Source organism: Ovis aries, chromosome 5 (genome assembly GCF_016772045.2).
Source record: "Ovis aries strain OAR_USU_Benz2616 breed Rambouillet chromosome 5, ARS-UI_Ramb_v3.0, whole genome shotgun sequence".
NCBI classification, from domain to species: Eukaryota; Metazoa; Chordata; class Mammalia; order Artiodactyla; family Bovidae; genus Ovis; species Ovis aries.
Window position 1 is genome coordinate 9582867 of NC_056058.1, and position 12763 is coordinate 9595629.

Consider the following 12763-nt stretch of genomic DNA (forward strand, 5'->3'; position numbering starts at 1 on the left):
GAAGCATGTGGGATCTTCTCTGACCAGGGATCAAACCCCTGTCCCCTGCATTGGCTGGGGGATTCTTATCCACTGCGCAAAGTCCCATGAAGTGTTTTATACTTGTACTTTCCAAAGCACAGATCTTTTCCTGTTGGCAGTTGTGGAGCTCATAGTGCCTGTTGTGTACCTGAGAGCCTTTGTGTACCAACAGGGCTTGTTTCCTGGCTTCATGGAGAAGGGTAGGAGATTACTCACTCAGAAGCCACAAGTTTAGCGACTTCCCTGGTGGTCCAGTGGCTAAGACTCCATGCTTCCAATGCAGGGGACCTGGGTTCCAATCCCTGGTCAGGGAACTAGATCTTATATACTGCAACTAAGGCCCAGTGCAACCAAATAAATAAATATTTTTAAAAAGGAACAAGCCACAAGTTAAAATCCTACCAGGTTGAGTTACCTGAAGCATCTAGTTCTGAGATGCTAAGGGGGTAGGGTTGAACCTCTAAAATCTAGCCACGTTTTGCTAGCAATTTCCAGGTTCTCCAGTGTGGTCTAAGTAGGTGTGTCTTCCCTACTGCTGGGTTCCAGCTAGGTAAGGCATATGGTATCCAAAGGGATGTCATTTTTGGAGATCCCACACACATTCCTACAGGCTTGGGACATTCTGGAATTTCCCTTTGGAGGCTGCTTTCGTGAGCTCTGAACTCACTCAACAGGCACCAAGTAATTTTGTGAACGTAATATGCTGTGTGCCAGCTGGGGCATACAAATAACTTCCACCCACCTCCTCACCTACAGGAAACTGATAGAAAGGCATGATCCAGCCTGCAGAGGGGAAGTCCTCTTTGGTTTTGATGGGTATTACAGGTGGAGAGGTGGATTTCCCAGGTGGGTCAGTGGTAAAGAATCTGCCTGTCAGTGCAGGAGACATAGGAGACTCAGGTTCAATCCTTGGGTCGGGAAGATCCCCAGAGGAGGAAATAGCAACCCCGTTTTCTTAGCTGGGAAATCCCACGGACAGAGGAGCCTGGTGGGCTACAGTCCATGGCCTCATAAAGAGTCAGACACGACTGAGTTACTGAACACAAGTGTGAGGACCCCTTGTTGGCCTCATCTGGTTTGCAGTAATCAGGCTGCCAGCACAAACAGAATTCATCCTCGGAACAAAGGCTGGCCACTTAGTTCAAGCCACCAGGACACTATACCATGACTCTGTCTGTACTTGTTGATAGGGACACCTAGTTTCCCCAGGACATTGGCTGTTTCCTAATGGTGACAAGTAAATACGTTTGGTATTTGCTGAGCCAAATGTAACCAGCCCCTTAAAGCAGTTTCCAAAGGGGGAATTCCAGAAAGGTCTTACGCTGTGGCACTGTTGAAGGGTGAGCAGGGCCTCCTTGGGTCTCAGATTCAGGCGAACCTGTGATCATTTGGGCCTGGAAGATCTGGTGTGTTTGGTTGTGTCAGTCTCACAAGTTTTCTCTTTTTGAATTCCAGAGTAATTGCTTTACAGTGCTGTGCTGGTTTCTGCTGTACAACAATGTGAATCAGCTAAAAGTATACATATATCTCCTCCATCTTGAGCCTCCCCCTGCAACCCCCATCCCAGCCCTCTAGGCCATCACAGAGCACCGAGACAAGCTCTTTTTCTATTTCCCAGGTGTAAGTAAGATAGGATCTTAATTCTTAACCTGGCTTGGCTTGTTTCGGGGTGTGTGATCAAACTGCTTCAGAGCTGTGTGAGGGAACGTAGAGCCTACAGCAGATAAGCCAGGGCTGATTTGCAACTTTCCACTGTGTCAGGAACACCGGAGAGAAGTTTCCCAACCTTTCTGCCTTTTGAATTTTTAAATTCGTGGGATGTATTTTCTTTTTATTGAGATATAGTTTACATTCAGTAAAAATCACCTTTTCTGCTGTATAGTTCTGAATAAATAGTCATGCAACCACCATCGCAGTCAAGATATGGAACATTTCCATCATCTCCCCAAATTCCCGTCTCCCTTTGTCAAAGATCCCAGCCCCTGGCAACCACTGATCCAGTTTCTGCATCAATACTTTTACCTTTCCCAGAAGCTCCTTAAAATGGAGTCACACAGTGCACAGACGATTGAAACTGGCTTCTTAACATAATGCATTTGAGGTTCCTCTGCATTGCTTCCTGTGTCAATAGCTCAATCCTTTTTTATGACTGAATAGTATTCAGTTTGTTTACATTTCACCCACGGAAAGACATTCAGGTTTAAATGGCTGTTGGTAATGACAAATAAAGCCTTGGTAAGTATTTGCTCACTGGTTTTTATGTGAACATAGGTTTTTATTTCACATGGGCATTCCACCAGGGCAGATTGTTAGCTTATATGACTGTAATGCTTTTGAAGTTCTTTTTGATGAAGAAGAGTTGAAAAGAGTGGTGATGCTTTTTTTTTTTAAAAAAAAAGTAAGGCTTTATCATCATCTGAATCACATCTTATACAAGCTGAGTGCTTACCATAAACACTCAATATGCTAAACAGTTTACACCTCAGCATTTTATTCACTAGGTGACCTTAGGCAAGTCATGTAACCTCTCAGAGCCTTGGCTTCCCTACCTGTAAAACAGAGGTAATGAGGTAATCCAACCTCATAGGATTATCTTTTTTAATGAAGTTCTTTTTGGCGGTGCTGGGTCTTCATTGCTCCACTCGGGCTGTCTCTAGTTGCAGAGCTTTGGCTTCGCATTGTGGTGGCTTCTCTTGTTGCAGAGCATGGGCTTTAGGCACAAGGCTTCAGTAGTTACGGCTCTCGGGCTTAGTTGCCCCACGGCACGTGAGATCTTCCCGGACCAGGGATGGAACCCATATTCCCTGCACTGGCAAGCAGATTCTTAACCACTGGACTACCAGGGAAGCCCTTCACAGGATTATTATCAGGATGAAATGAGTTCATACACATTGAGTGTTTGGAACCGATTTGACACAGAGTAGGACCTTGTCAGTGTTAGCTATTATTATAAGGTTTATTGCCTGGCCCTCTCAAATTCACATAGCAACCCTGGGAGGTAAGATCTACTCTTATCCCAGTTTTATGGAGGACATACTTAGCAATTACAGAGAATAAGTTGGGCAAGATCACATGGGCAGTAAATAAGCAAACAGCAGGTCCAGGTTCTCAACTAAGGCTGACTGACTCCAGACTGACCTGCTTAGTTCTTATATTCTTAGTTCTTAGTTCTACTAATGAAACGGAAGCAATAGGATATATGTGTTTGTGAGTGTGTCTGTGTATTAAGAGACTTGTTTCAGGCATTGGCTCTCACAATTGTGAGGGCTGGCAAGGCAAGTGTGAAATCTGTAGGGCAGACCAGCAGGTCTTGGCCAGGAACTAATGCTTCATTCTCAGGCAAACCTCCATATTTGCTTTTAAGGTCTTTCAGTGTTTGCTTTTAAAGCCTTTCAAGTGACTGAATGAGGTCTACCCACAAAATCAAGGGTCATCTCCTGTACTTAAAGCCAACTGATTATAGATGTTAACCTAACCACATCTGCAAAACACCTTCACAGCAGCACTTAGATTAGTGTTTAGCTGAATAACTGGGTACTACTGCCTAGCCAAGTCTATGCATATAACTACCCATCACATTGTCTCCTGTTCTCTGAGTTGATAGCTCAAACCTCTGCTAAGTTTCTGTGAAAATCACTCTTCTAGTAACATTCCAACGTACCTGGTGAGGGAATTCCCTGGAAGTCCAGTGGCGAGGACTCTGCACTTTCATTGCCCAGGGTGCAGGCTCAATCCCTGGTTGGGGAACTAAGATTCCACAAGCCACTCAGCCTGGCTGGGAAACAAAAAAAAAAACAGTGCCCTGTGAGTATGTGTCCAGGTCAAAGAACATAATAAGAGCAGTTGAGTTACGGCTCTTCTTTTTTGGGGGGGTGGGGAGGGCGGAGCTTAAACAGTTAAAACCTCCTGAATATGACCCAGGCTTACTCAAGGAAGGGAGATTTCCCAGCCCTAAGGTTGCCCCCAAACACAAGGACACCCCTTGCACGATGTTGCTGGTCTACCAGAGCTATGTGAAGACCTTTAGAGGCCTCCACATCTGTTAACATTTTTTTTAGGGTGGGTTTATAAGTGGCATGTGGGATCTTAGTTCCCCGACTAGGGATCAAACCCACACCCCCTGCAGTGGAAGCAGGGAGCCTTAACCACTGGACCGCCAGAAAAGTCCCCACATCTGTAACTCCCTTGTTTTTTTTTAATTTTCGGCCACACAGCATGTGGGATCTTAGTTCCCTGACCAAGTACTGAACCCATTCACCCTGCATTAGAAGCAGAATCCTAACCACTGGACTGCCAAGGAAGTCCCCACATCTGTAACCCTTAAATTTATATGTGTGAAGAAATCCAGAAGCTCTGGGTTTTTCCCCCCATGATGACTCTCCCACTATCTCTTTATGTAACTTTATAAAAAAAAATCGGACTCCCTCTCCTCCATGATTGGTTCAGGACCCCTACAGTGCTGTGCCCTTGGGTATCCAGCCTAGACTCATCCTCCCATGTTGGCTGGTGTGTGTGGCTTAGTCCAGAGTCCTTTGATGGTGGTGGTTTAATCGCTAAGTTCTGTCTGACTGTTTTCGACCCCATGGACTGTAGCCCACCAGGATCCTCTGTCCATAGGATTTTCCAAGCAAGAGTACTGGAGTGGGTTGCCATTCCCTTCTCCAGGAGATTTTCCTGACCCAGGGATCGAACCCAGTTCTCCTGCACTGCAGGCAGATTCTTTACCAACTGAGCTACCAGGGAATCCCTTACTGACAGAGTTACACTGGGGTCAGGGAGTGGCCAGGGATGGCCGTAAGGCCATGGCGTCTTTCTCAAGAGTTCCAGCTTCCACAAGGGCAGTGGTTACCAGAAATGTTTTGCTGTGGTCCTGCCAGGAAGGGGGATCCTCAGCAGCCCACCATTCAACCAGTTAGTCACCCCTTTTACAGAACTTCCTCTAAGCTAGGTCTGTCCCAGGCACTTGACAAATGTTGACTCAATGTCAACTTCAAAGCCCTATAAGGCTGGTACAACTACTACCCTCATTGTACAGATGAGGAAGCTAAAGGCCCTGGAAGGCTCAGTAACCAGCCCAAGATCACACAGCCAGAAAGTGCTGGAACCAAGAATGAAACGTGACTATCTGGCTCCAGCACCAGTGTCACACCACCCAGACTTCCCAAGCAGTTCTTCCAAGAACCTTTCCCCTCTGTAGGCCACCTCCACCTACTCCCCTCTTCCCTTTTCAGGTGGTGCCTCTTTCTGAGCCTCCTTTCCGCGTCAGCCCTGTCCTTGACCACAGACACCCCAGACTGTAGGAGCCAAAATGGATGATGTTGCCCAGAGATGAAGATATTGAGGCCCTGAGAGGTGTATTGCATGCCCATGTCTCCCCCACATCATGAAGGCAGTGGGGTGGGGGTAAAGAACCAGATGCATTAAAAACCGCCAGGACTTTTTAGTCCGCAGAGGGAGAGGGGCAATTGAGTCTGGCCCCGCCTGAAAGGTCGGGCAGGTGGAAATCAACGAGAACTTCCTTGCCAGAAAAACATGAAGAAATCCCAGGAAACTAATAAAGGAAAAAGAAAAGAGGATAGCCTGACTACCTCTCAGAGGAAGCAGCGGGACTCTGAGATCATGCAACAAAAGCAGAAGGCAGCCAATGATAAGAAGTCTATGCAAACAAGAGAGAAATAATGACTATCTGGAAACCAGGGTGCTGCTGCAAACTAAGTGTATCATAAGCTCTATGATCAAGATTTTGTAGAGTGAACAGTCAGTACATGTTATATCCGTACAAAACTATTTTAAACTTTTCCTTTCAACCTGACTTAGCGTGATGTTTCAGAACCATTTCAAAGAATAAAACACTAACCATGCATATGAAAATAAATAAATAAAAATAAAAACAGCCAGGAATATTTACGAAGCTTTGGTTCCAGACACTTCCTGGCACTGGAGACTCAGCACTGACAGGACCCAGTCCCTGACTTTACGGTGATTCCAGGCTAGGAGCGGAGGAGACATTTAACATGAAAACCAAGGAACAATTTCAGATTTCAGTGGTGGGTGTCCTTGAGAAAACGGTAAAATGAGAGGCTTGAAGGGCTGGACTGAGAAGACGTCTGCAGGGAGGTGAACTTTGGCTCCCGGTGCTCACCTCGCTTTGCAGGGTCCTTTATGATTGAGGACGCAGATAGTACTGGAGCTCCCACCTGCATTCTGCTCGCAAAGAGTTGGATATGACTGAGCATGCACACACAGCTGGTAGAACAGGGCGGGTGACTATTTTTATTTCCAGAAGGAAGCGGGTGTCGGGCTGGGGAAAATTAGGCAACTCACACCGCCCAGAGACACCTGGCAGGAACTCATTCCTGGCCCTGTGAGATAGGGGCGGGCATATTTGCATCTGCTAGTGAAGGGGCTAATAGATGGGGAAACAATGGAAACAGTGAGAGACTTTATTTTCTTGGTCTCTAAAGATCACTACAAATGGTGACGGCAGCCATGAAATTAAAAGACGCTTGCTCCTTGGAAAAAAAGCTATGACCAACCTAGACAGCACATTAAAAAGCAGACACATTACTTTGCCAACAAAGGTCCATCTATTCAAAACTATGGTTTTTCCAATAGTCATGTATGGATGTGAGAGTTGGACCATAAAGTTGAGCACAGAAGAACTGATGCTTTTGAACTGTGGTGTTGGAGAAAACTCGAGACTCCCTTGGACTGCAAGATCAAACCAGTCAATCCTAAAAAAAATCAGTCCTGAATATTCACCGGAAGGACTGATACTGAAGCTCAAGCTCCAATACTTTGGCCACCTGATGCGAAGAACTGACCACTGGAAAAGACCCTGATGCTGGGAAAGATTGAAGGCAGGAGGAGATGGGGACAACGGAGAATGAGATGGTTGGATGGCATCAACCACTCGTTGGGACGTGAGTTAGAGCAAGCTTTGGGAGTTGGTGATGGACAGGGAAAGCTGGCGTGCTGCAGTGAGGTCACACAGAGTGGGACACGAATGAGAGGCTGAACTGAACTGTGACGGGGTGGTGTCTTCCCCAGATCCGCCCCTTCCTACAGTAGCGCGTCGTAACCTATTGACCCAGACAGGAGGCGGGCCGCAAGGCCTGCCTGGCTGCAGGAAGCAATAAAACCTGGGTCGCTATTGGTGCCCGCGGAGGGTGGGCGGGGCCTCCGCCGCCCGGGGCGCGCGCCGCTGAGAAGCGTTGCCCAGGATGGGGCAGGGCCGCGCGCAGGAGGCCGTTGGCGGCGCGGCCCCGCCCCGGATGTCGCGCGTCGCAGCCTGGACGACGGGGATTGGCCAAAGCCGCGTGAGGGGCGGGGCGGAAGGTTCTGGAGGGGGCTGGCGGGCTCTGGAAGCTTCCGCCGGACGGGTATATAGAGTCCGGGACGGGGCGGTGGCGGAGCCGGGGGACGGCGACAGCTGGGTGGCGGGCCGCAGGCGGGGGCAATGGGAAAGGACTATTACCAGACGCTGGGCCTGGCCCGCGGTGCGTCGGACGAGGAGATCAAGAGGGCCTACCGCCGTCAGGCGCTGCGTTACCACCCGGACAAGAACAAGGAGCCCGGCGCTGAGGAGAAGTTCAAGGAGATCGCCGAGGCCTACGACGTGCTCAGCGACCCGCGCAAGCGCGAGATCTTCGACCGCTACGGGGAGGAAGGTGCGTGCGCGCGCGCAGCCGGGGGCGCGCCCTCGCCGTTTGACAGGCGGAGAAACCGAGGCAGGGTGGCCTCGCTGCAGCATCTCCGGGGGGTGCTCGGCCGCAGGGGTTGAAGCAGCCCCGGCCCTCTGGCCACAAGGGCCTCCGCCCTCGGATTGGCGGCCGCCCGATGGGAGGAGGGGCCCTGGCCGCGCTGCTTGTTCAGAAGCTTCTAGTATGTCTGGGGCTGCCCCTCCCTGGGCTCTCGCCTCCACCCACGTCCGGGGGTGCGGGTGCAGAAAGAGAGGGTTCGGAGACCTAGCTTGGCTGCTGGCGCTGCGGGCCTGGGCTCACCTGTGCGAGGTGGGAGGCTCTGCCACCCCGGGGTTCAGGGCAGGACCTCTGGCTGAGCCCTGGGCACAGGCTGCGAGTAGTGAGCCTGCAAATGAGGTGCCAATTGGCGCCGAGCGACCTCCCGCGCCTCCGAGGGTGGAGTGAGGTAATCCTTGTAAAGTGCTTACCTAGTCGGCCGTCAAGGTGCAGGGAACAGTGGGGCCAGCCCTCTTCAGGGAAAAAGAAAGCTTTCTTGTCCCGTCTCCCATTGATGACTCAGGCAGGTTGCTGGGCTTGGTCCTCAGGAAGAAGTGGCTAATTACATGAGAATGGGGGCAGTTAGTGCCAGGGTGTGAGAATTTGAAAGTCTGCATTTGCAGTTTCACGTTCCTTTTACTACTCTCCACACGTCTCTAGCTGTAGGGAATTTAAGAGTAAGCATTTAGTGAAAACTGATCCGGGGTAAGCATTTTTCATTGGATCTCTTAGTTTTCCGTACTCATTGTAACAGTGCAAGGGAAATGAGTTACTCAGATGTGAGGACCTGGGTGGCCCCAAGAGATGCCCATCTGAAACCTTGAACACTTCACCATTGTCTTGCCACAGTGGACTAACTGCCATAAGTGGGTGGGGGTTCTGTTTTGCTGCTGCAAGTGGGAGGTAAAAGCTTGGAGTTCTTCCTTGTTCTTCCCTGACAGGCTAAAAAAAATTCCTCCCCCAATGGCTCCTAAGCTTTTTTCCTTGAAGGAAAGTTCCTGGAGAGTTAAGTTCCTAGCTCGCCATCTGATTTCTTCTGCTTTGGCGTTTCAGGCCTGAAGGGCAGTGGTCCCAGCGGCGGGAGCAGCGGTGGTACTAACGGTACCTCCTTCAGTTACACATTCCATGGAGACCCTCATGCCATGTTTGCTGAGTTCTTCGGTGGCCGAAATCCCTTTGACAACTTTTTTGGGCAGCGCAACGGGGAGGAAGGCATGGACATCGATGACCCGTTCTCTGGCTTCCCCATGGGCATGGGTGGCTTCACCAACATGAACTTTGGCCGCTCCCGCCCTGCCCAAGAGCCCACCCGAAAGAAACAAGATCCCCCCGTCACCCATGACCTTAGGGTCTCACTTGAAGAGATCTACAGCGGCTGTACCAAGAAAATGAAAATCTCTCATAAGCGGCTGAACCCCGACGGAAAGAGCATTCGCAATGAAGACAAAATCTTGACCATCGAAGTGAAGCGGGGGTGGAAAGAAGGGACCAAAATCACCTTCCCCAAGGAAGGAGACCAGACTTCAAACAACATTCCAGCCGATATTGTCTTTGTTTTAAAGGACAAGCCACACAATATCTTTAAGAGAGATGGCTCTGATGTCATTTATCCAGCCAGGATCAGCCTTCGGGAGGTAAGGCACTAGGCAGGGCAGCATCTGGGGAGAGAGAAGCTGCTTTGTGATGCTGTTCAGTGTTTGCTTGACAGATGTTTCTGGGCACTTGGTGCGGCCAGGCTTGGACAGTGCAATGGCGACAAGACTGTCCAGGGCTCTGTTTTTCCAGAGCTTCTGTGCTGGTGACGTGGGTAGATCTTAAGGCAGGGTCTTAGCTGCAGAGGTCTGATGGTGCTTACCCTCCAGTCAGCAGCCTCTGGGCAAGATGTGAGCTCCTTAAGCTACTCTTTCTAATGCTGTCCCTTTGCTTTCCAAGGCTCTGTGTGGCTGTACAGTGAATGTCCCCACTCTGGACGGCAGGACCATACCCGTTGTGTTCAAAGATGTCATCAGGCCTGGCATGCGGCGAAAAGTTCCCGGAGAAGGCCTCCCTCTCCCGAAAACGCCCGAGAAACGCGGGGACCTCATTATTGAGTTTGAAGTGATCTTCCCTGAAAGGATTCCCCAGACGTCAAGAACCGTTCTTGAGCAGGTTCTTCCGATATAGTCAATCCGTGTTCCCCAAGGACTGACCAGGGACCTTTCCAGAGCTCAAGGATTTCCTGACCGTTCCACCAGCTGTGGACCCGTGAGAGGGCGGGAGGGCCCAGGGAGGGCTTTCATACTGCTGAATGTTTTCCAGAGAATATATTACAATCTTTCAAAGTCGTGCACTAGACTAAAGTTGTTTTTCGAGCGGTAGGGCGGCAGGTGGTGGGGACAGCAGGCAAAGGCAGTGCAGTCTGCCCCACTGGGTCCTTGCAGCCCTCCTGGGTGGGCAGCACCCCCCTCCTCCCTCTCCAGGCCCTGCCCAGGGGGAGAGGCAGACCGCGGACCCACAGCTGGACTTGATCCCCCTATTGTAGTCCCTCCGCTTGCAGACATCCTGGGGTGTGGACCTGCGTTTATGGGTACCAGACCCTGTACACTCCTGAGTTTCTATTGTGTGATCAGTTCGTGTTTTATTCTGTATTTGTCTCCCCCATCTTGCCCTTCCCCTAAGAAACCCCGTCTTCTCTTTTGCCATCTCAAATTGAGAATCTCAACTCTGGTTGTTGAACTGCCTGGCCAGCTCCCACAAGCAATACCTCCCTTGTTCCAGCAGGACCAAGGGAGCCGGCCTTCACTGAGTGAGTAACTTGTGCAGCTGCCTCTCCCTCAAGGGTGGGGGACCTTGGCTGGAGTCTTGACCCCAGGCTCCCAGACAGAGATCTTCACCTTCCTTTGCTGTGAGGCAATCTATTGGCACACCTGGGATTTCCCCGTGACCCAGGTCATTTTTTTTGTTCAATGGACTCTGGACTCTCTCAAAAGGATCTGATCCTTTTGAATTTTGCACAGCCCTAGCTATAATCCCTTTTGATAAAAGGGTCTTTGCTTCTGATTACAGGAGCACTGTGGAACGCCTGTAAATATGTTTTTATAATTCTGTGTAAAGTTGGTGTGCAGTCAGACGAAACCGGTCCACAGCAGCTGCTGCTCTCTGTAAAGGGCCATGATGGAACTGAGAAAGAACCTGGTGGGGGTGGGGGGCGGGGGGGTGTTGGAACAAGTGTTTGTTCCTTGCAGGTCAGTCTGGTGCTCAGACTTTTAGACTCATTGTAAGTTGCCACTGCCAACACAAGACCAAAGCGTGTGACTTGTCAATGTGCAGCGTGACAGCATTAAAGACTGATGCTAAACCTCAGGGGAGCGGTCCTGCGACTCTGTTTAAGGGTTCTGCTGATGGGATGGGGTGGGGTCGGGGCAGCCCTCCAGAGGCAGCCAGGGTGGGTGGGAGGGAGGGGCAGGCAGGAGGTAGGAGTCCTCTGCAAGGGAGAGAAGTTGCCCTCCTGAGCTAAATATGGGGTGAACAAGAGAAAGCCGCCGGACTGGATCTGGGCATCAGAAGAGCCCAGTGGATTCAGAGCTTGTTTTTTGGTGAAGGTTGGGGCCAAAGTTAAACAGATCCTTTCCCAGTCTTGCAAGATCTGGTTGCTGGGGCCAAGAAGTGTGTGCCCTACTCTCTTAATCTCCACCCACCCCCCCCCCCCCCCCCCCAACCCCTGCTTTCTTGCTAGAACAAGCTGGTGTCAGGCAGGCCCTGGCCAAACCAGATTAGGATTCCAACCCAGGGCCACCCCACCCTGGTTAGGACCTATTTCCTGCCCTCCCTCTATTTGCAGGCCACTGAAACTGCTTTTACTTTGTAACTTTTTTTAAGGAACTAGTTTTATTATAAGGTAAGTAATTACACAGGCCAAAAACTGCATTGCTATTTTGCTACAAGATATCTGGTGTAGAAACTTAAATAACCATATTTAACATAACCTTAGAGGGCTTTCCCTTCCCACTGAAACAGTTTAACCACTGGAAGCAATCTAAGGGTAGTGCTGTCCCAGAGAACCTTCTTCAGCGATGGAAATGTTCTTTTTAAAACAAATTCTTTAAGATTCAACAGAACAAAGTTGCTTGGTAGCTACAGGTACGTTTCAAGTGCTCAGCACCCGCCCCTGGTGGCTAGCAGTGATTATTGGACAGCACAGATCTTAGAGGGCTTTCCACCCAAACCTAAGCCATGGGTCTCTTAGAGGAGTAGCTGCTTCGAGCCCAGAGAGGCCATCCTCATTCGGAGGTGACCCCTGGAGTATTAGAGCCAAGAGGGACCCTATCACCACTTCCAGGATGAGGAATGATATTTATTGCAGAATTGGCCCTGGCCTCAACTGGGGTCACAGACCCCCTTGCGCTGCCATCCACCTGCCCCAGCCTTCCTCATTAACATAGCTGGTCTGTATAGGGTTCTTATCCAAGGGCTGTGGGCACAGATGTGCACAAAGCTTCAGTGTGTCACACGCAATCCTGGTAACTTGGAGAAATAACCTTCCTGTGGTAGTGGATGGGACAGTGCCACTCTTCAGGAAAAGGACAAGGACCCTAGTAAACAGGCCTGTCCCTCGGATGCACAGCCTTGGCCCACACTGGACCTGGCTGCACGTGTGTGTCAGGTGTTCGGTTTGTCTGCAAGCTGGCTTCTCCCCTTGCTCCCTTAGCTTCCCTGTAAAGAATTTATTCTCCCACGATGTCTATCCTGGCCACATTTTGGAGTTTGCTCCTTCCACAACAGTGTGAGGGGAGCTGCCTCTGTTTTGCACCCACCTCGTGGGGTCGCAAAGAGCTGGACACGACTGAGTGACTAAGCACAGTATCTTTATCCATCACACCAGGAGTACTGCATTTTTCCCTGATTCAAACAGTAGAAAACAAAAATTCACATTCGGCCTGTGGTGAGTAGTCAAGTTCCCTCCTTCCTCAGGACCACTGTAGACAAGCCATGGCATTAGAAATTTTAATTTTGTGCAGCCTCCT

The 12763-nt window shown here is 50.1% G+C and overlaps 2 protein-coding genes across 2 annotated transcripts; both read left to right on the forward strand.

The window, feature by feature from the left end:
- The first annotated feature begins 5002 nt into the window (after positions 1 to 5002).
- On the forward strand, positions 5003 to 5932 carry LOC101117584 (small EDRK-rich factor 1-like). Its single transcript, XM_060416100.1, has 3 exons — positions 5003 to 5086; positions 5253 to 5317; positions 5490 to 5932. Exons 1-3 carry the CDS (start codon positions 5003 to 5005, stop codon positions 5698 to 5700), a joined length of 360 nt encoding a protein of 119 aa, XP_060272083.1. The 3' UTR covers positions 5701 to 5932.
- A 1500-nt stretch (positions 5933 to 7432) lies between these two features.
- On the forward strand, positions 7433 to 11102 carry DNAJB1 (DnaJ heat shock protein family (Hsp40) member B1). The gene is made up of 3 exons (XM_004008469.5): positions 7433 to 7691; positions 8814 to 9394; positions 9693 to 11102. Exons 1-3 carry the CDS (start codon positions 7481 to 7483, stop codon positions 9921 to 9923), a joined length of 1023 nt encoding a protein of 340 aa, XP_004008518.1. The 5' UTR covers positions 7433 to 7480; the 3' UTR covers positions 9924 to 11102.
- Positions 11103 to 12763: the final 1661 nt, after the last annotated feature.

Excerpts from the sequence above, each read along its gene's own strand:
- DNAJB1 (XM_004008469.5), top strand. The coding sequence starts at position 7,481 with ATGGGAAAGGACTATTACCAGACGCTGGGCCTGGCCCGCGGTGCGTCG. Across the intron at positions 7,692-8,813 it reads CGACCGCTACGGGGAGGAAG|GCCTGAAGGGCAGTGGTCCC; the intron begins GTGCGTGCGCGC and ends TTGGCGTTTCAG. Across the intron at positions 9,395-9,692 it reads CCAGGATCAGCCTTCGGGAG|GCTCTGTGTGGCTGTACAGT; the intron begins GTAAGGCACTAG and ends TTGCTTTCCAAG.
- LOC101117584 (XM_060416100.1), top strand. The coding sequence starts at position 5,003 with ATGTCAACTTCAAAGCCCTATAAGGCTGGTACAACTACTACCCTCATT. Across the intron at positions 5,087-5,252 it reads TAAAGGCCCTGGAAGGCTCA|GTGGTGCCTCTTTCTGAGCC; the intron begins GTAACCAGCCCA and ends TTCCCTTTTCAG. Across the intron at positions 5,318-5,489 it reads GACCACAGACACCCCAGACT|AGTCTGGCCCCGCCTGAAAG; the intron begins GTAGGAGCCAAA and ends GAGGGGCAATTG.